This window comes from Centruroides vittatus, unplaced genomic scaffold, assembly GCF_030686945.1.
Source record: "Centruroides vittatus isolate TY-2023 unplaced genomic scaffold, ASM3068694v2 scaffold_324, whole genome shotgun sequence".
Taxonomy (NCBI): Eukaryota; Metazoa; Arthropoda; class Arachnida; order Scorpiones; family Buthidae; genus Centruroides; species Centruroides vittatus.
This window is the reverse complement of record NW_027122701.1, coordinates 5,970,241-5,996,386: the sequence shown is the minus strand read 5'-3', so window position 1 is coordinate 5,996,386 and position 26,146 is coordinate 5,970,241. Positions and strand designations below refer to the sequence as shown.

Genomic DNA, 26,146 nt, shown 5'->3' with positions numbered 1-26,146 from the left:
AACAGACTGTTACGAACATTTTCAAACTCTCGGGTTCTTCATCAGGTAACTAATAACTCCTGAACAAATGCAATTCAAATTAAATTTAATTGGAACACCAAATTAGAACTCCATTGCATGGATATCGATAATGTCATTTGGGCATGCGCCCCTTTAACTGCTGTAGATTATCCTAAGTCTTGTCTACGAGCTCCTGCCAGGCTGTTGACAGAGTGATTTTATCCTTATGGTTAACGCAATTACCATCTTTGAGTGTAGCCATGCAGATGTAAATAGCCTCTAGCCATCTAAGATGGTGTACGTGTTGCGTAGTGTGGATTACCTTCGCTTGATTGAACATTGGTTTTATGCCAAGGTCTGAGGCATAGATGGCTAGAGCAGAGGTGGTTCTCACATGTAGAATATTCGCTGTGTGCTCTTTCATTCTCACTTCTAGGGAGTACTTGGTGGATCATACGTAGACCAGGCTTCTGTCCCATCTATGGTCCATGAGTGGGATGGTGTACACACCCGAAAGTTGTTTTTTGTTGGGGGTGTCTTTTCCGTTTCGTAAAATGTCAAATATTGTAGCACATCTTCTATAAGTGATGCGAATATTCTTTTTCTTAGCTATCACTGAGTATAGTGATTTAAGGTACGGATTGTATGTAACTGGGATGATACCAGGTGGAATTTCGTTGAGTGCTTGGGTTGGGTCTAGTTCTTGGCAACAGTGCCATCTGCGGATCATTTTACGTGTGATCGCAGGATAACCATGTTCTATGGCTATATGTTCAGTATGCTTCAGCTTGGCTTGGAGAGCTATCTGAGAAGACGAGTGTGTGTGGGCCCTCTTAATTAAGGCGTTAAGGCTGCCATTTTATAATGGGGAGGGTCACATGACCCTGCCAGTATATATAGATGTTCTGACCCTGGTTTATGGTATACTTCCATGTGGATTGCTGTTTGTTCAAACTTGATGTTAATGTCGAGGAAATGGGCCTCAGAAGCATGAGCCTGGTCTATCTCTAGGTCAAGCCATAAGGATTATTATCCAATGAATCGACAAATGCTGATATGTTTGGCTTTATCCTCCATATGAGAATATTGTTTGATGTACAGTACCTTTTATATAGTATGATGTTGGGTAAATGCTAAGGGATGATCCTAGATTCTAACTGCCTGACCACCATCTCACACAGGTCTCCTCCTGCAGGAGGAGACCTGTGTGAGATGGAGAGAGGAGACCCAATGGGGTTACCCATTGGGTCTCCTCTCTCTTGGATGTATGTAACACCATTGAATTGGAATTAGACTGCCACCAGCATTTTGCGCCATCAGAGATATACTTTTCAACATAATTAACAATAGCACTATGCACCAAACAGATACTAGAATTGGTGCATCTACTATGTTATAATTCCTTGTTCCAATTTTTTTTTTATTAGACTTTACAATATTTTATACATTTCTGAAGGTCTAGGTCCAGTTATTTTAATTTAATTATATATTGGTTGGCCTCAGGGCCGGTTCTAGGGTTTTGAGCGCCCCGGGCAAAACAAAATTTGGCGCCCTTTCATACAAGAATATACAAATTTACTGCAAATTAAAAAAAATAGTAAAAAAAGGCAAAAAATCAAAATTACACAATAAAGAACTGTGTAAAAAATTTATTTAAAGCACAGCAAGTGTTATTAATGCAAAGTTTACAGAAAGACAGTTATTTAACCATTAAGGCGTATGACAGGCGCCAATATCACTTTGACTATTCATAATTTTGTTGATATTTGTAGTTTATAAATTTGATCTCGTCCATTTTTTGAGTAGATTGTTGTGATACGTGATACTGATTACGAATTATTTTTTCAAAATAAATAAAAATAAACTTTTTAGAGATTAAAAAGTATTTGTCTGCATCAATGTTGTGTGATAAAAGCCATAAAAATTCTTAGGTTTCATTATTTTAATTAGTAAATTTTTGTTTTTGTCTATTAATTTTTTTTTTGAGTTATTATGAATTCTGACTATACAAATAGTTTTCTTTGAATAATTGTAATATTATTTATATCTGTTGACAATAATAAAATAATTAGCGTTGTGACCTTTATTTGGTATTATTAAAGAAAAAACAATTTATTGCTTGCTAAAAAAATCGATGTCTCATGAAAAATGATCAATTTTAATTTATAAAATCTAAAAAAAATAATGAATGTAAAAAAATATTTTATTTTATATTGGCGCCCCTCAAAATTTGGCGCCCCGGGCAGTCGCCCGGCTTGCCCGCCCCTTTATCCGGCACTGGTTGGCCTTATGAGATATTTGGTAAGGACTAAAAGTAGTTGGACTGGGAAAGGTTTTTATTTTGTTGCCACTCCTGGCAAAGATAGTCAAAAAATATTTCTTCAATATTCATATTTGTTTCTCATCGGCAAAAATGTTGAATGGCAGCAAAAACCATGTAAAACTTTGCTTATCGTAGTCAGAGTGTATTGTTATTACTGTCAAGTATCTAGACATTTTTAACACTTTCAGGGTAGTTCATTTTCAAGCATATATTCTCTTAGGCCAGTAATTTATTTGATTTCATGTAAGATTGGAACAAGTTTCTTAATTGACCCAATGATATGTATTCTTTAAGAACAGTTGTAGAAACAGAAATAATAATACAGAACAAAGAAAGAAATACAGTCCCTTAAAAATTAGTCCACCTCTAACAGGAATTTAAACTGATCTGATACTATAGTAACTGGACCAACATGACATGATGTTAGGCTTAAGAAAATCAGGTTTCTCAGGACATGTTGGAACTTTTCATGACATCTGGGGACTTGCAGTCTTCAAAGGATTAAGCTATCTGTATGCAGTATCTGTCTCATCATGTGACTTATGATTTGCAATTGACAATCAGTTTTTGTTATTAGTATTAATTAGTGCTTTAAACATAAAAAGTTAATTGCTTTAATCATTATTTTTTCATACTACAGTAGTACAAATTGATTGCATTTCTTCAAGTTTACATCATCTGCATCATTATAGATATACTGTGGAAAACAACAGACAATCAACACTAGATGAATTACTTTTAATCAATAATAATAACTGTAATTAATAAATCTTTAAATTTTACATTTTGTAATTGTTTTAACATGTCTTTTTCTGGCATTTTTTTCAGAATCAATAAAATTAGAAATTTTACTATTTGTAGTCTTGTTTACCTACTTCACTTAATGTTATCAGTCAATTATCACTATCTGTATAGATGAAGGATTACAATAAGAAGGTTCTACTATATTAATATTAAAATATATATACTACAGTATCTTAATTTATTTAAAACTAGCTGACCCGGCCACGCGTTGTTGTGGCTCAAAATGTATCTATTATAAATGTATAACACTTCCCCCGAGGAGGAATTTCAAAAAATCCCTTCTTAGTGTGCATTCTCTTGACGTACCCTATTAAAATGCAGTCAAACACGCATCTAAAATAGTATAATAAAAGCAGAGTTCTTCACAGTAAGCCTTAATCCCATCCTTCTCCCCCGCAAGGAAATATCGAAAAAATCCCTTTTTAGTGTATATTCTGTTGACGTAACCTATTAAAACGCAAGAAAACCGCATGTAAAATAGTATAATAGAAGCCAAATTCTTCACGGTAAGCCTTAATCCCGTTCATCTCCCCCCAGTAGAGGGAATTTTGACATGTATATTATATAAAAACACGTGCGTATTCGAATGCAACATTATGTCAAAATTTCAAAGGAATCGGTAGGAACAAACAAACGTTATATTTTATTTATATAGATAGATAGAAAATGATCTGCTTTAGTCCATTCTCACAGAAAAGCATAATGCCTCACAGAAAAACAAACTTAGGTCGTCGGAAGTTAGCACCATCTGTTGGACATAAAAGCCTTAATCCATATATAAATATATTTTTGAAAGGGGGGAAATGGTGATCTTCACATATGCCAGAAACCTTCGCGGGAGTGTATTAAACAACTTCCCGAAGTTTTATGAGAATCGGATAAATGGTGTGGTAATGCATGAAGGACAAACACACACACAGACAGACAGCATACATTCGTTTTTATATATATATAGATTATGAATCTATGACAATTTCAGGAATGAATGAGTTTAAAAAACAATTTAAACAGTTCAAACAATTTTGTATTTGTCATTAGAAGTAAAAGTATCTTGTTAATTATAATTTACTTAATTGACAAAGATATTTCTAGATTAGATGTCAAACTATTATCATTCTATCACTATTGTGAACTATTAGAAAAATCAAAACATAGATTTAATTAAAAATAGATAATTATTGTATATGTTGAGTAAGAATTTTATAATTTGATTAATTTTCTACAAAAAACACATACATATTTCAATGTCTATAATTATAATATGAAATTTTTAAATAACATTTTAGGCTCGGCCTCCTGGTATTTATAAAAGTGATTATTTAACAGAACTTTACACACGATATGGAGATCCGGCTGATACTCCTCCAGCTCCTCCATTGCCTGAATGGTGTAATGGTAAATATTTTATCTTTCATAGTTTTCATCTGATTAAATTTCTTATAATTTGACTTCTTCTCAATTAAATATAAATACATTATTGCAAAAATTTGTCACAGTGTATTGTATAATACATTTTTACAATAAACTGTCAACAATTAAAAGTAAATATTTTAAAACACATTAAAACTAAATCAATAAGTCTTTATTGAATGAAAATTTTCAGAAATCTTTAGATCTGAGGTAAAAAAAAAAAATTGAACAATATAATGAAATTTTTCAATCTACCAAAACATATCTTAGGAAGTTTGAGACTATCAAAAGTAAAGATGAAAATCAAGTGAAAAGTATACATCAAGAATAACTAATAATTTATATTTGAGAGGATTTAATTCCTTAGAAAGTTGTTCCCAAAATAAATTAAATAGTAATGAGAAAGGAAAAAATGGTTTTAACATTCTCAAAAATGAGATTAAAATGTTTTAAAATGTACACACATAACAGACGATGATAACTTATATTTTAAATGTTTTATGTTTATGTTAAAGTTAAATGGAACAAAATTTCTTTAAGAAGAAGAAAATAGATTTCACTTAAGGCTTAACTGTTAATTCACTTCATAACTGTTAAAACTATTTGAATTGTCATTGATGTAATTATAAATATTTTTAATGATGTCATTCAAAAATCATTTCAAAATAATCTAAAAATTAGGAGCTTATTACTGTTGTTGTCCCTATTTATCAGTGCATTATTTATTGACATTTTCATAATTGCTTTTAATCAAATTATATCAAATCAAAACTTGAAAAAAGAATTGATTACTCATAAGATATTAATTTTTGGTAATGGTCACAAAGTATTCTTAAAATATTTTAAAGTTATGGTTTGCATAATAAATTTCAGTAAGTTACAATAGAGTTTTATCCAATAACACAGTAAAAAAGAATTTTTGCATTTTGATAAATTTGAAGATTCTAATTATTGGCAGAAATCTAAAAATGATCTAGTAAAGACAGCAGAACTTACCATATATTAGAACTTACAAATTTGGCATTTTCTAAATTAGCTATACTCATTTTAATTTCTCAGTTGTTATATATATCTTAAGGAAAGTATGGCAATCAGTCAAAAAGTGTCCTCCCAAGAGTTTTAATTTTTGGACTCAGGACACCTTGAAACAGCAAGAAATGCAAAAAAATTCAGGGGTTTTTCTGTATGTGTGGGGGTGTGTGGGGTATGATTTTGTCCACCCTCTTTGAAGCTTAATAACGCTTTTTTTTTTTTTTTTTGTTAACTATTTTCAATATGTTGTTCTATGCATTATGTTGGAAATATGCATGGATGTGAATTTCTCAATACAAGATATAATACTTATTAAAATTTATTAAATATTTGTAAAATTTATTATCATTTATAAATATAATTAAAATAATGGATTTTTCACTTAAACCATTCATTTTATGGATCTTTTTTAAGATGCAAATTGGCCTTTAGCAATTGGTCTTCATATGAGTATTTTTTGATTTTGGTTTAAAATTTGCCCAAACATAATTTCAGAAAACTAGTTTATAACAAATTGATATTGACATAAGAATCATCTTTTGTTGATTCATGGCCACTTATTATAAAAAATTGGTTGAAGGATTTGAATTTTTATTTGCTTTTCAATCTCAAGTATTAGATGATAAAGTTTCTTTTGCCAAACTTACAATCATTAAATGATAAATATTGGCTGCAAGATAGAATGTATATTAGTTAGAAATATAATTGGTTAAATATGTCATCATTTTTGTGGTCTACAAGATAAAATTTTTAATAATACAGCTTTGACTAAATGTATCTTCTATTTTTCTTAATAGTAAAAGAATAATAAACAGTAAATGCTCCTTTTGTAATTTGGTTGTTGAGGATATTAAGAATCACTTATTTATTTCATGTGAGCCTTTAGAATAGCTAAAGGAATCTTTGTTGGGTTATGAATTTAATTTTTATTTTTTACTTGATGATAAAATTAGTTCTATAAATTTGTTCAAAGTATATAAGCTTTTTCAACATTTGCTAAATTTATTACATTATAATAATAATAATTACTAACCTTGTTTAATGATTTTGTATAAAAATAAATCTTACTTTATGTATATTTATATAATACGTTATTCAAAATAAGTTAGTTATTGTATTTATGTATATGTTACTTATTTTGTTATGACTACTTATTGATTTTGTTTCTTTTTTATTTTCTTGTAAAGATGAAAGTCAAGTCAAATTAATAAATATTATTATTATTATTTATAATTAAAATAAATATTACTCTAAAATATTTCTTATTTATTCAAGAACCTGATAATTTTGATGATGATGGATGTTCTGTTGAAACGACACAAAATGAAAGCCAGTTTGATAATTCAGATTCTGGTCGTAAACGAAGAAGAGAATTTAATAAAAAAGTAATTAGAGACTTTTTACTTATTGAATAGAAGTAATTTAGTGAAGTATTAATTTTTTTATCTTAAAGTCAGTTTCTGTAAGTTAAAATTATAAGCCTTTTTAATTACAATTAATAGCAATTTAAATCTGTAAATTTTTTAATTTAAGTTTTAATATAACTTTGAGCAATCAATTTATTTTGAATTTTAAATCTTATGATTATTGTATTGGGCAGGGGAAAAACTTTAATACACAGTTCAGAATGTATTTTGCTTACTGTATGATAACCTGTTAGTCTATGAAGCCAATGGAATTATTAAATTGTAAACAAGCAAACTAACAGACAAGATGATTGAAATGATGAGGTTTTTATTAACATAGAACAAGTGCTTATGTAAATGAGTAAATGGTTGAATTAATCAATGTACTTTTAACAGTGAGTGAAGTAGAATGCTAATGTTTTTGACCCAGTTAATGGGCCATCCTCAGACATGGACAATAGAAAGTGGAATGCCTCTACTAAAAGTCATTCCACTTCTATTGTTCTTGCCTTGAAGATGGCCCATTAACCAGGTCAAAAACATTAGCATTCTTTAAACTTCATCCACTGTTAAACGTGCATTGATTTATTCAACTGAGTAACTACAATAGCTAGTTCATTCTTATCAGTAAATTGCAAAAGATCTTCAGAAGTTTGAGGATTAATAGACAGAGCAAAGAGTGTAAAGGTTGAATGATAACAAAAGCATAATACAGGAAAAAATTGAACAATGTACTACCAATAATATATTTAATTTATCTATTTTAATTTATTTATAAACTAATTAAATGTCAATTTTACTGTATGGTTTAACTTATGCATTGTACTTATGTTACTCTAAGATTTTTAAAACTTATATTCTATTATATTATCTTAAGAAAAATTTAAATTACTTGAACATTTTAGTAGTTCTATGCACTCAAATAAAATGCAAACTAAATGTTCCATATTACATGTTTATTTTTAAAGTTAAAGAGAAAACTAATATACTACAGGTAAACTTAAATTCAGTTGAATAATAAATTCAGTCTTAAGATTAAAAGTTAAAGATAAACAATAAGATTGATTGCAATCATGTTTTTACTGAAGAGTGAGTTGGTGGTATGATTTTATCTCACAAGGACCTCTTTTTACACAAATAAAAAAAGTAAATAAATAAATAAATACAAAACGGTCTTGACTTATTTATTTTGTTTCTTGTTTTCAAATTTCATGAAGTTCCATTTTCCAAATTGTAGGCAAAGTAACAATATAAGTCTTTAACTAGAGCAACGGTTCCCAACCGCTGGGTTACGACCCACAAGGGGATCGCCTTAGTTTTTTGTGGGGTCACCTTAATGTTAATAATTTATTTAAGCTTGGCAACACGCAAGATATGCGACATAATCAGTGGGCAGCAGGCGCCTGCACCTCTCCTTATGCCTGGTAAAATTTGACTGTGGCAAACTAGCCAGGCATAGTTGAGACCTCCGTTAACAAGGCCATTTCGTGTGTCATACTTTTAGTGGTGCTTTGTAGCCTCGATTCTGTTACTTGGCGTCGCCGGTAGAGGTGCCTCAATCTAGTTTCGTCATTCCTTCTACTAGCTCTATAGTCCGAAGTTAAGCAGATGCAAGCTCAATCATCACATTAATAATTAATACTTAATAAAAAATATTATCACTATTGTTAAGTCCTAAAATATATTTTGTTAAACCTTTTATTTTTTGTTTTATTGATCAAATATGATGTATGCTAAAGGGGGGTCGCGAACATTTTTAAAAAACTAAAAAGGGTTGCGATTAAAAACAGGTTAGGAACCACTGAACTAGAGGGTTCTGGAATTAGCTAGGGCTCAGCCACCCTTGTCTATTGTTTCAAATGACAAAATTTTGTTTATTTATATACCATTTTGTAACTACATTATTTAATAGTAGTTGCAATTTGAAAAAATTGTAGATCTATAAATTCCCACTGTCGCCAGTCTGTCTGTCCTTTCTTAATTTCAAGAACTGAGTTAGATAGATGAAAATTGAGACCAGATATGGAAAGCTTAGGAGCAGGAGACCCCAATTAACTATATATGAATTTATGGTGCAAACTGGAAGTCAACGTTATTTCAGTTTAAAAATTTTTTCCTTAAAGAAGTTAGATAGATGATCAGCACAACACTGTTGCTAACAGCAAAAGTATGATGTACAGGAGCAAGACAACTAATTTGAGGTGGAGAACATATATTTTAAATTAAATAAATTAAAAATTGATTAAAAATTTTTTGCCAACATTGTGGTGACGATGATATATATAAAAAATTTTCCAAGGACAGGTCTCCAGACTCTTTCCCTGGGGTATTCCATTTACCCCAGACCTCCAGGAAGGCAATCCCACAATTTGCTATAGCCACCCTTACTACAATTGGTTTAGCAATGCCCTTATAATAGTTGTATCTATAGTATTTAAGATATTTCCCATTAGAATTTTCCAATAGATTCATAATTTTTGCAGTGGTCAATCTTTTTCATTTCTTATTGTTCTAATATTACTAATGTTGGGTTATTGCAAATGAAATGGTCAGTTTTTACTTCTGGCTTTGAATGTTCATTAATTTAACTTAAAAGTTACATACTCAATTAAAATTGTATCCACTAACATTAATACACTTTCCCCAATGCAATAGAAATGCATTAATGCCAATTTGATATAAATCATGAGAATGAGAAACTAGATAGTCATTAAAAGTACTTTTGTATCCTCTCTTTTGAAGACTTTCCTTGCCAAAAAAACTGTCCAAATGTATAAAAAAAAAAGTGATAGTCTGTTGGCAAAAAGTTTGGAGAATAAGGTGGATAGGGAAGAATTTCATTTTAATATTTTTATTTTTGTGACAAATAAAGAAGTGCAGATCTCCAAATGATGCTTCTTATCTCTTTCTCAGTTCATGTGGTACCCATTTGTCAAACTTCCTGATGTTCCTTAACATGTTTAGATGTCAAGAAATGGTTGAATAATGTCCAGTATGTTCAACCTTTTTTTGATTTACCAAACAGTCAGGTGATGTTCTGATTCATTGATGTTCTTCAATTCTGATTTTTGAGATTTGTATTCCCAGAATAAAATTTTTTGATCCAATGCCTGATGGCCTGTTCATTCACAGAATCTTCACTAAAAGTTTTATTGGTATTTTGGATTGCTTTGGCTGCATTATGTCCATGCTTATACTTGTAAAAGAAAATTATGCAATTTCCTGTCTTGATGCCATCAGAAAAAGTACTCTTAAACATGTGGAACTCAAAATATAAATGAGATTACATTTTTAAATTTGCATATTATATGTATGCTCTTCCAATTGAAAACATAGTACTGTTCACATGGAAAAAAGTTGAAGTACAAGGTTGGAAAGTTTAAATTTTAAAAACAGTCATTTTATTTGCAACAACTCAATATAATAATATTCCATTTCAATCAAAATTTGTCAACTACTCCTTCTGCTAATTTTGTATTAATTCTTACTTTAGTAGTATCCAGTATCATAACTACTATTTGTGCAACCCGTGCAATTGCACATGGGCCCAAAGCAGCAAGGGGTTCCTGAGACACTTAGAGTCATAGCTGCTTAATAACCATGCGTTGTTGGTACTTAGACATAGAGTTTTCACAGAAATCAATCTTTTCAGTAAGAACATGCACAGAGTTAGAGGTAAAGGCACTGAAGTCTCATTTGGAGACATTCTATTTATCTTGGTGTAGCATATTATGAAAGCCACCAATTGTGTTTTGAGCAGGAACTAAGCAAAGCTGTCAGTGCAATGGTTGCACTCATTCTCACTGTGACTGAAAAAGTTCAGTTTACAGGTGTCCACCAGAAAGATCATTCTTACTATATTTTTCAATCATGAAGATCTATTATTGTTGGATTTCAATTCTGCCAATGTGAAACATCACTTGTTACTATGAAATTTTAAAATGTTTATAGTTTGTCATTATATCAAAACAACCAGGCAAACTCACAAAAAGTGTTGCATCACTGTATGACTTGGTCATACATTGCATACTGTGCAAGATATATGACAGTAGATTCAATGGGAAGATCTTTCATGTCTTCTTCACAGCCCAGATCTTTCACCTTGTGATTTTCATGTGTTTGGCCCTATAAAGAAAGTAGTGAAAGGTTGACACTTTGTTTCAATGACATACATGTAGCAATTCAGGAAGGTTCCATTCACAAAGCAAATGATTCTTCCTCAACACTATCTTCAAACTAATCAATCAGTAGGCTATGTACCTCAGCAAACATTATAATTTCTCATTAATGAAAATTAACACTATAAAAACAAAGTTTTAGTCTTTTTTACCTATTTTTGTCCATTTTATTCCAGTCCAGAAACCACAAAAACAGCTGGCGACTTGAAGTAAAACTTCTAAAAATAACAGACGAATACAATCAAAAAACTTACACAGAATTAAAAATGATCTCGACGTCAACCCTTTTTGTAAGATTACGATGTCTACAAACATTAAAAACTGTTAAAATACTTCAGGTCGCCGGCTGTTTTTGTGGTTCCTGGACTGGAATAAAAAAGGATAAAAATAGGCAAAAAAGAGTCAAACTTTGTTTGTATAGTCTTAATTTTCATTAATGAAATTAGTCAATATAATCCTGGGCTTCTATGCACAATTATAATTTCTTTTGATTCCATACTACCACTGGAAGTTAAGTAGTCATAAATGGAAATGGAACCACTATATTAGTGTCATAGAAAAAGAAAAGTTATTTTTTGGTTACTTTGTCTATTAGTTACTTTTATTACTTTTTTAATTTAAAAAAATATTCCTAGCTTTATTATTTATAATCATATTGTGAATAATATAAATTCAAAATTTAACAATAATAATAACTCAAAATGTTTAAAAAATTAATTTAATTAAAAAATGTATAAGAATTTAAAGTATCTTTAGATATATCTTTAATAAGAATATGCTTTATTATTAAATTTCTGCTTTATTTTAAATAATGTAGAATCCTACTTTTATGGAAGGAGTTCCAGGAATTACGGTAATAACTATACAACCAAAATTATCACAAATTCAAAGAAAATGCCAAGAGATGTGTCAATGGAACAGGTAAAGATTAAAGATCATCTGATAAACATTGAATAAATTTGTAAATCATTATTACTACAAATTTAATTATAAATTCATTCAAAACTAATTTCTAAGTAATGTTATGAAAATAATTATTTACTGAATTTATTTTTTATTAGATTTAATCAAGAAAAATTTTTTGTATGTGATACAAGAATTAAAAATTCCTTCATTGAATGAAGGAATTTACAAAATTTAAATTTTTTTAAAATTTAAAGAGAAATATCTTCTATTATTGATTTTTTTTAAATTTTAAATATTTCTAAAATTCAAGCATTACAAGCAAATCTTTTTAATATATTCATATTTACATAAACAAAAAGTTGTACACAATATATTGTTTAAGTAAAAATGAATATGTTAAATAGTATTAATGTAAGAGCAAAAACAGAGTTATTTTTTAAAAAGGATCATTATTGGGCGATAATATAGCTAATGAGTTATTAAGATACTAAGTAATTTGGACTAGAGTAGGCAGTTAAGCTGTCATCATCCTGTATTAAATTTATTAATTAGAAGTTAATTAATTTAGAATATTCTGGAGGAGGACTCAAATTCACAACTCCTGAGTATCATGCAGATGCATTACCAATTACACTACTTGGACCTTCATTTGATATTTGCTTTCAGGCTAATTAAGTTAGAAGATATGTAAAGTACTATTTTTTTTTTAGTATCTTAGGAAACCGACTATAATTACGGTCGGTGAAAACTTCCGTTAACCTAACGGGTACTTTACGCGGATTCGAGATTAGTTTGCCAGGCCTGGGCTTTTAAGCGTGCACCGAAAAATTAGTAATAATAACGATAAATATCAAGTCAGATCAAAAGTTCAAATATATTTAATTAGCAACTAGAATGTACTACATACAAATATCAATAATCCAAACAAAATTTATTAACGAAAATCAACAAGTCAACCCGACAATAAACTTAGCTTAACTTAATAGTAATTCCCCTTTGAAATTCGACAAATCAAATACTTAGCAACTATGAACAAAATCTCTTACTAATTAAACGTCTATCCGTCACCTCACTATACGAAGAAACTATTTCCTCAATCCTTTCGATATCGTCAAATCGTCAATCGAACTCCTCTTTAGCACCTTGGATCGTCCAATTATCAATCTGGACTTCTATCAGAAAATACTTCGCTTTCGAATTAACCTCGCTCTCACAGTCGCCTCGATTTGGAATCACCTTGGTTTGGAAATCACCTCTCCTTCTTCGGTTAACGTACGGGTTTTATACTGTGAGGTGACGTCACACTTGAGCTGGGTTACTCCTCTTATTTACATACTTAGTTGCTAACATTAACTTTGTTCTGGCAGCTTTAAGTTTCCGACAAAGCTTATAAACCGTTTACAAAATATTTATCATAATTTTCTGGGATGTTTAAGACGGTTTATCAAGTATTTCTCTACTAGTGATTGTGGGGACTCCCCCCTCCATTTTTTTTCTGCGGACTGTTACTTCCGCCGGGCAGCGCAAGTGCGCAAGATGTTTCCTATGGCGCTTATTTCTCCGTGAGTTGTTTTTTCTTCATTTTTCATTACTAACAAGAGAGTGGTGGGGAACCTTCGTCCTAAATAAACATAAACCCCAAACAAAAAGATAATAAAACGGAAATAATAATAAAATAAAAAATAAGGTTCGGACTCAGTTCCTTACAGATATAACCAAACCAGTCACTATTTGTGCTGTAAGTGTATATTTGTCTCCAGCTGGAATAGTGTTTAATTAGAGACTGATTAGAATTCTAGAAGTAGCAGAGTCAGGAATTGGTTAGAAATGAGTCTAGGATCTTAGCATAGACAGACTTAACAAGATTTCTTTATTACTGAACATGATTCAGATTGGGTAGAGATAACATCTTTCTGGTGCAAAGCATCTTGGATAAAAACATATAACAGTTTCATGGAAAAATGTAGCATTAAATTTATGGGAGATTCACAGAACAGCAGAAACAGTAAGGTTATATAAAAGACATTTGAAAACAATGTTGTTAAATATGGAGACAGACTCCTTGGAAATGGTTTACAAATATTTTTGTTACATAGAAAGTTGTAATGAAACAATTTCATTTTATTGGTTTTTTTTTAATTTATTTTTTTATATTTTTTATACAATTACTTTTGAAATGTTCTTTCTTGTAATCTGATATTATTAGTTTCCATGGCAATATAGTTCTCTGACAATGAACATTTATGTTTAATAGCACTTGGACTACTAGAATTTTTAGTTGACTCTTCTCCATCAAAGAATTCTATGTTGTCTGATCTCTTCTGGATTACTTTGATTTAAATTATAATTTAATTATTTTTAAAATTAAAACAGGACAGTAATTCACAATTATTTTGAAACATAAGGTCTTCTCAACTTTTCCTTCTCATATCTCAGGAACAACAGTGGAATCAACCTTTATTTGGAGGGTTTTTTTATTCTTTTTAATTCAAAGTGATAGTGAAGTATTATTTTGATTTTAATTTTATTAATTATAATTTTATAATTATGCCACTGCCAGAGGGGCATTCTTAGATGATCAATTTATGATTGATTGAATGATGAATGATTATGATTTAACTAATTGAGTATACAGTTTGATTTGAAGCAAGTTGATCTACACCCTTTTAAATATTTCTATAATTACAATTAATTTGATTCTGATTATTAAAATATTTATTATGATGATAATGATACTTTCCTATCTGTAGACCAAATTACACATAAAAATAACCCAAAAACTTAGCAATATTTAATTTATTTAGTACAGTAAGACCCCGCTTAACGCTGTCTCGATTAATGCTGATTCGATATAATGCAGTCTGCTTGAAGCCTAAAAATTGCTCAAAATTTACGCTGATTCAAATTAATGCGGCATTTCATTGATTCATATATAATACGATTATTCCCAAACCTGAACCAATCAGCAAAAGGAGGCAATTTGTGGTATTGCCGTACTTCCCTTAAATCTATGTTTGTTTTGTGCAATTTTGGAAAAAATATAACATCATGGATGCCATAAGAAATATAAACTTTGCTTGGCAAGAATTAACTGATAAATGCATGAATGGAGTGTGGAAGAAGTTATGGCCAAAGAATTCTCAACAAGAAGAGCCTATTGCTGTATTGTTATGTTGACCAAATTGCCAACTTAATCAATAAAGGAGATGTAAACGAGCAGGATATTGAGAAGTTATTGCAGATTTTTGGTGAGAGCCTTACCAATGACTACCTTCAAAAACTGGCAGAACAAGGAATTCGTGTGCAACTGGAAAATAGTGATTCTGAAAACGAAGAACCCAAAGAATTTCTCTACAGATTTCCTTAATAAAAGTTTGATAATGATAACTGAAATAGTTGATCAAATTGTAACAAATAATCCAGATTTTGAAAGGACTGCAAAAATAAGATGAGGCGTTTTGGATGTGATCTTCTATAATGATATTTGCTTAAGGAAAGAAAAAGAAAGTGACAAATCAAACTACATGACTTCTATCACAAAAAACAAGAATTTCAGAAAAGCCAGGATCTTTATCACAAAAAATAAACTTCACATTTTTGTGTGCATATGTTTGTGTGTTGTTATTATGCAAGTTATTATAAAAATAACTTAAAATTAAAGTAAAATTTGTTTATTTTTGTCATATGTTTCCCTTTCCATATTTACTCTATGTTAAAATGACTTCATTTAATGCTGTTTTGCTTAGCACTTTGTCATCTAGGAATGCATTCCCCGCGTTAAGCGGGGTCTTACTATATGATTATTTTCTAAAAATTTATTTAAATAACTATTATATTCATGTTTATGCAAAAGTAATTTGAAATGTTTTTACAGTTCTGGTTTTCCAGGATCCCAACCAGTTTCAATGGATAATGAAAACTTAAATTTTCTTCAGTTGAAGCCTTATAAAGTTAGTTGGAAAGCTGATGGAACAAGGTAAATAAGTGTCTTAATTCAACATGTATTTAAAATTAAAAGATGAGCTACATAAAAATTATCATTTATTCAATAAAGTATTTTTCTGAAACATATCTTTATTTTTTTTGTAATTTCATGAAAATATTTTACCAGAATCATTAGCACAATCAAAATCTAGATTTTACAAATTCTCAGATTATGATTTAAGATTTGTCATTTATAAATTAAAATTTTTAAATTGTATATATTTTAGAGTAGACAATTATCTCTTGTTATTTTCAAGGTATTTTGTTGTTGTGAAAATTTTTCTACAAGTATCAATTAGGTATATTGAAAACAAGTTTTAAAAAAGTATAGAATAAGTAAATTATTTAGGATAGTGACTTGATAAATCTAAAAATATTAGAATTACCATATTTTCATGCATATAAATATGACAGTGTATAGCTCCACGGAAACATGCTAAAATTGAAAATAAAATCTTTGCATAATTGCCTCACTGTATATCCTTTACTTCCAAAGCAGCCATTAAAAACATGGCACTTACTGATACCATTACAAACATTAAAACATTGTTTTCTACTACACTTCATTGTAGATATAATTATAAAATAAACAAAATAAGAAAATGGAATACTGAGAAGGAATCTCCTAAACTTTTTGTGTAAAATGCCTACCAAACATTTTAAATCATATTTCTGATTTATTTATCAAATAATATTAATGTGTAATAATGACAATATAATAATAATTGCTTAAAATAAATTCAGAAAAACAATTAACTAGAAAATAATTTTAAAATACATAATATTCAATGGCATGGAGTTGACAGTCGATCACTCGGCTCTATTTGTTGTAGAGAACTGTATGCTTAGTTCAGATTAGTGCTGAATTTGAGACTCCTGTTTCATATTTGGGTACTCGAGTACTTGTTCGAAAGATTGCATCTGTACTTGAAAAATCATCAAGTAGCAAAATGATTTAAAAAAGGATTAAACATCATCTATTTAATTTTTTTAACTGTTATTAATTGAGTGTTCTTTCTAATAAATTATCATTTTCAATTTTTAAAAGATTACTTTTGCAAAGAGAAATTTTTTAATTGGTTAAAATTTATGATTAGAGAAAGATATTTTTTTAGAATTGCAGAACTATATAAGTCTAAAATAAATAAGACATTTTATTAAATAAAAATAATTTATCCTATTGTTTTACAGCTATAAAATTATATAATTTTGAAATTTAATTTTTAACTTTCATCGAATTAAATAAATTACATTCGTCTATTTTAAAAGAAAAGAAAAAAAATCCAGCAATGAGTTGTATAACTTTCCTAGTGAAGAATATTTATATTTAAGAAATACTAAGACATATTATCACAGTTAAAATTGTGTATTGTGCTATCTGTTACAAGATGTTATTAAAAAAAATAACTTTTATATTATTAATTATTATAAAAAGGCAATGGCTTAATTTTGAGGTTAGAGATGATTTTTTAAAAATACTATAAATGCAGATAACTAGTAAAATTTTCACTAAGTCAGACCACACTCAAGATACAACATATGACCCATTTCTATCTCCCCACCCACTTTGGTGGGGAGATAGAAAGGGGTCATATGTCAACCTTTAACCAGTAAACTTTAATAGCATTAGTGTCCCTTATATACAAGTTGCCATATCAAATTTCTTTCTTAATCTTTATCCAATCCTGAGATATTAAATGAAATAAATGCCAGAACACACACACACCAGATACAGTTATTTTTTTGTTTACTGTTTTGGTTCAGGGATTTCAAAACATTGAGATTTACAAAAATTTGGATCAAATTTGACACAATTGCAATACTTTTCCATGTTATAACAGCTAGGAAAGTAATAGTGATATATAGCAAACAAACTGGTTACTATATTGTGATAAAAGTCAAACTTTTTTACCAGTAATAAGAGTTTTATAAACAAGTATTAGGGTTGATCATAAAACAAGTAGATTTATTTTTTGTTGGCACACTGCTGAAGATAGTTGGCAAAACAGCATATAAAGAAGCTGTGGTGCATGTCAAACTGTAATCATAGTGCAACATTTCATTACAGATTTTGGTTTGAGCTACAGATGACCAAACCAACAACATGGACTCCTCCAGAGGTGCCCAATGAGCTGTAATACAGTTTTTGGTAGCAGAAGGCTTAAAGCCAGCCACCATTTTTGAGAGAATGAAGAGGGTTTATTGAGCAGACAGCCTTTCACGTGCTGCCATTTTCAACTGGTGTAGGAAGTTTGCAGGGGGTCGTTAATCGACGAAGGATAATCCTTGCTCCAGTCAGCCATCAATGGTGACCGGGAATTTTGAAATTGTTCAAATAGTTGACGACTTCATTCAACAGAATTGATGCATACAGTACCAACCTCAGCCTTTGTAACTGCAGCATGTTTGGTCCATTAGAGGTAGGTTTGAAGGGTTTCTGGTTTCAGTTGGACAATGAGGTGAAGAATGCAGTGGAGAACTGGCTGTTGCAGCAGCTCACCAGCTTCTTCGAGCATGGCATTCACTGCCTGGTGGAAAGATGGGACAAATGTCTTAACGACTGTGGCACTTACTTTGATTAAAGTTGTTTTTGTCAACCTGCAGTTTTTGTTGTCTACTTATTTTATGATCAACCCTAATACTTTTGATTTTCATAGCATCATATTCAGGTGACACAATGATTGAAATTACAATGAAAAGTTTTCATCTTTGTGTAACCTGAAGACAGTCCTATAAAAATTGAAAGTACTTGTTCATTAAACTCTTATTACAAGTAAAAATGTTTGATTTTTATCACAACGTACTAATTTTCAAGTCTGAAATATTTTTGGGGGAGGGAAAATGATATTTAATTGCTTTTGGTTAATTTTTACTCTATAAACATAAGAAGAAAATGTATGTAATTAAAGAAAATAATAAAAACTTTTACTACCACAAAGTATTTATATGAAATGAAACATAAACCCAGTGATTTTCATCTAGTCCAAAAATTTCAAATAAAAATGAAATGCATAATTATTGTTGCATATAATCATATTTTTTATAAACATCAATAAATTGGTTATTTTATTTTTTCTATATTATATGCATTGTGTATGTGTGTATATCTATTATTCAAATTATATTTTTTTATGAATTTATATTTAAGCATATTCTTAATCTTGCTTCTTAATAATAATAATAATCAAATCTTACAGGTACATGATGTTGATTGATGGAAAAAATCAAGTATTTTTTATAGATCGTGATAATGCAGTTTTTCAAGTGTCTGGATTGTATTTTCCCCAAAGAAAAAATCCTGATAATCATATTCTCAATACACTTCTTGATGGGGTAAGTACTAAAATTCTTTTTCCACTCATGCCCCTTTTTATCTTCTATTTTTTCAAACCTGACAAAAGAACTGACAAATAGGTTCAGAAAAAATAGAAAATTATAAATTGTTAAGTTTATAATAAAAGCTTTTTATTTTAATCTAAGTTTATAATAATAAATTATTTTGAAATTAGTTGCATAAAGCAATATCATAAAAATATTATCTTTTGTTTTCAAATAGTTATTGAATGTTACTTTTGTTTTTAAAGTTACATGATGTCTAAGGTTGCATGTGTTTTTTTATGTTTGTTTTTAACTTTTGAGAAAAAATTTATACATTTATAAGACATATCTTTACAATAAAACACCTTCCACAATTCAGCATTATGAAAAATTTGTAGGTTTTTGATTAGTAATTTCATTTTCATTACAAGATCATGTCAGGAGTTACTTATGATGAAACTTTGGCTCATTAGAATTAGTTTTTATTAACAGAAATAAGTTTTTATTGGAGAGAGAAAGAGAGGAAAATATAAAAACTGTTTATAGTCACAAACTAAATCATAAGTATCTATTTGATTAATTTTCAGAAGTTTTTGTTTTTCTTAAGTTAGTACTTATTAAATGTAAAATTTTAGAAAGCTGACCAACCAATGGGAATTTTTAATTTGGCTTTCTGAATTTTTATTAGTGAAAGTTTGCGGGAGAGACAGCAGAACTGACATCTGGAGTATGGAGTTCACCTTTTTTTCTAGCTTCTGCTTTTTACATGATGATAATTTATTAGGTAAAATTAATTGAGAATTGAAAAAAAAAATAATAATAACCAAGAGACTTTTAAGAGTCATTTTTACAAACTTACAATGAAATGAGATGTTTTGATTACACAACTTGATTTGCTTCTCTTTCTCATTTGACAGATGGCTAAAACTCTGACTGCAAGATTAAAACATAAAACTGCATAAATATGTAAACTAACTATTGTTTTAATGATTTTTTTAAAATATGCTAGTAGTAACAAATTCTCTTAATAATTTAGAACTAGCACTACCTCCATTCTATTGTCATATAAATGTTATAGCTATAAATCATTGTTTGTTATGTAATCAACTGGTAAATAATTGTTCAAACTGCTTCTCCTAAATTCTATCAATTTTTTAAATTTTAACTATATATTATAGAAATTAATGCCAACCAATTGCCAGATTACATCATTCTATAATAATGCTAATAATTACTTGACATGTAGCTCTGCAATTGTTTGGCATTAATCTAAAAAATCAGTTTATTGGATGTTTATATTTATATTATAGGAATTAATGACAATATTTCTAATACATTTATTCAAATAAACAAAGCATACAAATAACATTTTTATAAAAAGAAACAGAAAATAAGAGAGATAGTTTTCATTGATAGAAAAGTTATATTTTTCTAAAAGAATCAAAATTAAATTAAAATCCAATCTTTTGTATTTCATTATCTTTCACTCAGTTTTCATTAATTGATCTGAGGTTTGAGCTTGATGATTGTTAGAGAATTATGGTGAGAAACTGGAATATTTGCCTACACAATTAGTTCAGAAATAGTAACAACTAAACCAAGAGTCTGTTTTGTTGTCCGTAGAAATCCATGACTTGTATGAAAGTTTGGCTGCAATTGATAGATAACTGCAAAAGCAACATTGATCTTGGGAATAGTTTATTAAAAGAGAAGTGAACAGTTTTGCAATTTTACTGTCAAGTTCAGTAAGAAAAGAGTATCAATTAAGATAGTTAATTTTCCTTTTCATATTTTAAAATAAATCTGAAGACCTTCCAAATAATTCAATGATAATAGATGAACCAGTTACCCCTGACTTTCTTTTATCAGTGATGTCTTTTATGTTTTATTACAGAATAACTGTCAAAAAATTTTTATATGTAATTTTTTGTATTATTTCAATTTGATATGCTCCAGTTTAAAACAATAGCCTACTATATAGTACTCTTTTGATTTGCTGAGAAAAATTATTATTTATCACTAAATGTTTTTACCTTATTGTATTTTCTTAGTTAGTCCAAAATAGAAATTGTATGTACTGTACCTAGCATATGGTTATACCATATGCTAAGAACAGACAATATCAAATTAATGTTATTTTGTTTTTTGCTTACTATAACAAAGATAATATCTTTTTATGAAAATTTGTTTTGATATTTTGTTTGTTCAATCACTGCAAGACTGGAATAAAGTACAGTTTAACCCATTTATAACGTCATCCATGGAACCGGCAATTTTTTGACATTATAACCGAGTGTCGTTATCTGCTGGGTCATAATTTCAGTCCGATAAAAAGTACCAAGTGTGTTTAAGAATCTATTATAAACTTCATTCTAATTTTACATCGTATGTATTACCGTAAAATTATTTCTTAATAGTAATACAGTATACTGTATCTATTATGATAGTAATAATTTATTATCACATGTATAAAAATGCAAACTACATGTTTAAATAAACTTTATTTACATTATTATGTCTAAGTTTACATTGATTTAATTAAAAATTTCAAAAATTACATTTTATAATAAATTTCTCTTTGTCTTAAGTTTCAATAATGGTGGAACTTCTGGTTTTGAAAATAATGTTGAATCAAAAGGCAATAAAAGGTTAAATTAATGTATACCAATTAAAAAGAATTCAATTATTTCTTTATAAACTATTTGATATAATATGTTATATTAAAAATAATAGAATATTATTTAACAATTTAGCATAAAGTAATTTAAAAATGAGTACATAATAACCAATCATCACGTCGTTTAAAAGTGGCGAATTTCACCCCACCGAAGTCAGGTGGAGAGAGCACCACCCACAGTCATTCTAGGAAAGTGAACTCTGACCCTAGGACTGAACACGTAGTATCTTTTTTGTTAAATAAAATTTATAATCTAATTTTGTAAATTTGGGAGTGCTTCAAATATGATGTTAAAACAGGGTTTTATATCATTACAAGTGGGTTTTTTAGCATTATCTAGTATAGTAAAATTGTGGGACCAATAAAAATTTGACATTATATTAGGATTGTCATTACATCCGATGACGTTATAATCGGGTTAAACTGTATGTCATAAAAAACACAAACCTCTGAATCTACAAATAAAATTCCAGCATAGTTTAATGCAGATAAAGAAAATCTCCTATGTAGATCAAAAGTGTTTGTTTTTTATTTTTAAGGTTTGCATTTTTTATTTTGTTTATGGAATTCTTCCTATTTTTCAAATTGTTTAAAGAGATTTGCAGCTATTCAGGATGCCTTACCTTTCTCTTTAAATCTTATTCCATAACTTTCTAATATGAGTTAATTTTTAAATTAATTGGCAAGGGGATTTCTTTGGTCTGATTATGTCAGATTTTCTTCATATTGTACCAACAACATAATGGACCTCAACATTGCCAATTGTTACACTTCTAATTAAGTGTATTATAATTATAATCATATGATTAGTATTAGCTAGATATATTTGAAATTACATACATATATTGATATTGTATATTTTCCTATTACAGAACAATGTATAACAAAAAGTAAATTGTAACAAGCAATTATTTATTGTTACATTGTCACAATGCCAGGCTGCATTTTTTAAGCATATTTTTAATTAATTTAATTTAAAATATATGCTTTTTACCTCAAAATTAGTAGTGTCTAGCTTCTGTGTATCATATTTTCTTGAAGAGGACCATCATGACAGTCATCTACCTAACTCATTTCTTTCAGGGGAAAATTTTTTAATTGAAATAACAACTTCTGGTGAAAACCAGAAATTCATATATAGTTAATCAGGACCTCTGCCACTAAGCTTTCCATATCCAGTTTTGACTTTCGTCTGTCTAACTCTGTTCTTGAGATTAAGGAGGGTCAGACAGACAGACAAAACAGACAACAGTGGGAATTTAAGGTCTACAGCTTTTCAAATTGCTGCTCAATAGCAAAATAGAATAGTAAGTGGATAAAGATATATCATTGTAAAAGTGACTACAAGTAAAATGAAGAAGTCATAATTCTAAAAAAAATAACATCAGATAAAATTTGTAAGATAGATACATTCCTAATAGATTAGAGAGCAATTGTAAAAATCACTTTATCTCTCTTTTATCAATTGTAAAAATGATTTTTACAATTGATAAAAGAGAGATAAAGTTGTGTGATTATTTTGATTAACATTTATCTCACATGATAACCAATGTGAGATTGAATGTTAGTCACACTTAAAGCCACTTTTTCTTAATAGAAATTTTTAATTGCATTAGTTTAATATTTTCACATTATTTTTCAGTTTGTTTCAGAAGTATAGAAGTTTCAAACAGTTGAACAAAGAAATAACATTTCTAAATATATTAAAAAAAATTTTAAAGTTAATTACAAATGAATAAAAATACACACATAGAATGTTTTTATTTGCAGTTTAAAATTTTTTAAGAATTCAATAAAAACAATCTTATTTTAACTTATCTCTTATTTTGCATGATCTTTTTTATATTAATGAAAAATATTTAACCCTTCGTCACGCACCTAGTGCCGATTCGGCACCAATTGATTTTTAATTAGTTCGTGTAAAAATTCTAATTGTCCGAAAAATCTGAAAAAATTATTACCTGTCTAATTTTTCTTCAATTTTACGATGCGCTATTCGTTTTTTGCTTAAAGCATTCCGTTATTTTTAATTAATTATTGGTGCAAATCAGCACTATGGCATGCGTTATCTCAAATTTCAATTTTCAAATTTCCCGCCAGTCGTTGTTACTAAAAATAGCCGCAGCGGTGGCGCGCGCGCTTCTTTGTTTATAATCGCGTTATTTTAAAGTGAATTACTTCTAATAAACTGAAATTTGACCGGAAATAATTTAATTTCTTACAATGGTATTTTTTAATTATTTTATAAAGTTTTATGACACCATCACAACATTTCCCTGAGTGGAAGAACACAATTAGAAAGTTAACACTATATGAATGTATTCATTTTTTATATTACCTATTTTTCTGTATTTTTTTTATTTTCTGGGTTAGGCATAAGGGCTTGCTTTCACAGATTTGCAAACAGGACCTTTTGGATAAAGTATCCAACAAATGAACAACATTTATTGATATATATTATATATCAATAAAAGTTGTTCATTTGTTGGATACTGCATCCAAAAGGTCCTGTCTGCTAAATCAGTGAAAGAAACCCCGTATGCCTAACCTAGAAAATAAAAAAATTAACTTTTTTGCACACGCTAATTATAATTCTTGCAATACAAGATGTACATAAAGTTTTAGCATTGTATAATGTAAAATGTATAAACAAATAATAGAGATGAATATTTAAATGTATAAATAAATAATATATAATATAATTTTATTTGTATTACCAATTTATGCTGTTTATCTTAATTATTATTTATATAACTCTTGTATTGAAAGTAGAATAGATGTAAAAAACATTTTGGTATAGTATAAACATTTTTTTTTCTATTATATTTTTGTTCCGTTTTTTTATTTTTTAAATACACTCAGTAATTAATATATATTATTCCTATATAGATTTATTAATTATTATAAACATACACTATTTAATATTATATTAAAATAACACTCTTTAATTAACATCTGAAATGAAGAAGTAATTGAATCGAGTCCCATCGCCATCTTAAGTAACGCGCGACAGTAATTAATTGATTCTGAGCGCGTCGCGTTGCATCAATTTAAATAATTTATAAAAATTAAAATTATAAATATGTTTATAAAATAATTGACGATATCTGTTTGCAATAGTATTGTAAAACACACTGTACTTATAGTTTAGCATTTCTGATAAATTTTAATAAATATTTGAATTTTCGTATATTTTATATATAAAAATCGAAGAAAAAAACATAAATTTGTAAAACTTAATAAAAAAAATATCTGCAACTTCATAGCACACATAAGTATGAGAATCCATCAAAAAAGATAGTTAATAATAATTAAAATCGAGAAAAAAAAATAAAACTTTCAAGGTAAGGTAATTTCTGTGGTAAAATGTGAGGTAAGCGATCACATGACGCCCGTCTCCCCATCTTCTGTAACCAAAACGGACGAGGTTGAAATAAAAGCCTAATCACCAGTAGAACTAAAAACAAACATCGGCGCGTGTCTAGAGCAATAAACTTGAACGGGAGCGAAGATGAAACACGACACTTTGTAATTTATGCTAATTACCTTCTAATATTAAAAAATTAAAATCATCAATAAATTATGATGAAATTAAAACTTTTTTGACTGAATTCGATTACAAACATATTAATAAACTGGATTAAAGTAAAAATACCCGTTTTTTGATGTTAAATTTTTATTAATTAATTTTTTAAATTGGTGCCGAATTGACCGAGCAAGTGTGATTTCGATTTGACTGAGCGCACGCGTGACGAAGGGTTAAGAGTGAAGTTAAGAAATAATAATGTTAACCTGCTCCAGATTTCATATATTTCATGTTTGTTTTTAATTTAAATTTATTAAATTTGATTCCTTTTTCTGTTATGCTTTTCTTTCATCTTTCTAAATTATTTTTGCATGTTTTGAATAAGTAAATTATTATTCTTTAATATAATCATATGATAAAAAATTAATTTCCAAAAGTGAATACTTTTTCAGTAATAGAAGGAACTCTTATAAGAAATAATTTAATAATAATGTTTTTTAGGAAATGATTATTGATAAAGTAAATGGAATTGATGTTCCCAGATACTTGGTTTATGATATCATACAATTTGAAGTAAGTATT

At 28.7% G+C, this 26,146-nt stretch overlaps 1 protein-coding gene across 1 annotated transcript in view; it reads left to right on the top strand.

Moving 5' to 3' along the window:
• mRNA-cap (mRNA-capping-enzyme) overlaps window positions 1-26,146 on the top strand; it is a 141,562-nt gene that overhangs the window by 45,714 nt on the left and 69,702 nt on the right. Inside the window, exons 9-14 of the mRNA XM_067286109.1 lie at window positions 4,414-4,522; window positions 6,845-6,954; window positions 11,971-12,074; window positions 15,934-16,035; window positions 19,241-19,376; window positions 26,066-26,137. Of these exons, the coding sequence (XP_067142210.1) occupies window positions 4,414-4,522; window positions 6,845-6,954; window positions 11,971-12,074; window positions 15,934-16,035; window positions 19,241-19,376; window positions 26,066-26,137 (633 nt within the window). The remainder of the gene's footprint in view (window positions 1-4,413; window positions 4,523-6,844; window positions 6,955-11,970; window positions 12,075-15,933; window positions 16,036-19,240; window positions 19,377-26,065; window positions 26,138-26,146) is intronic.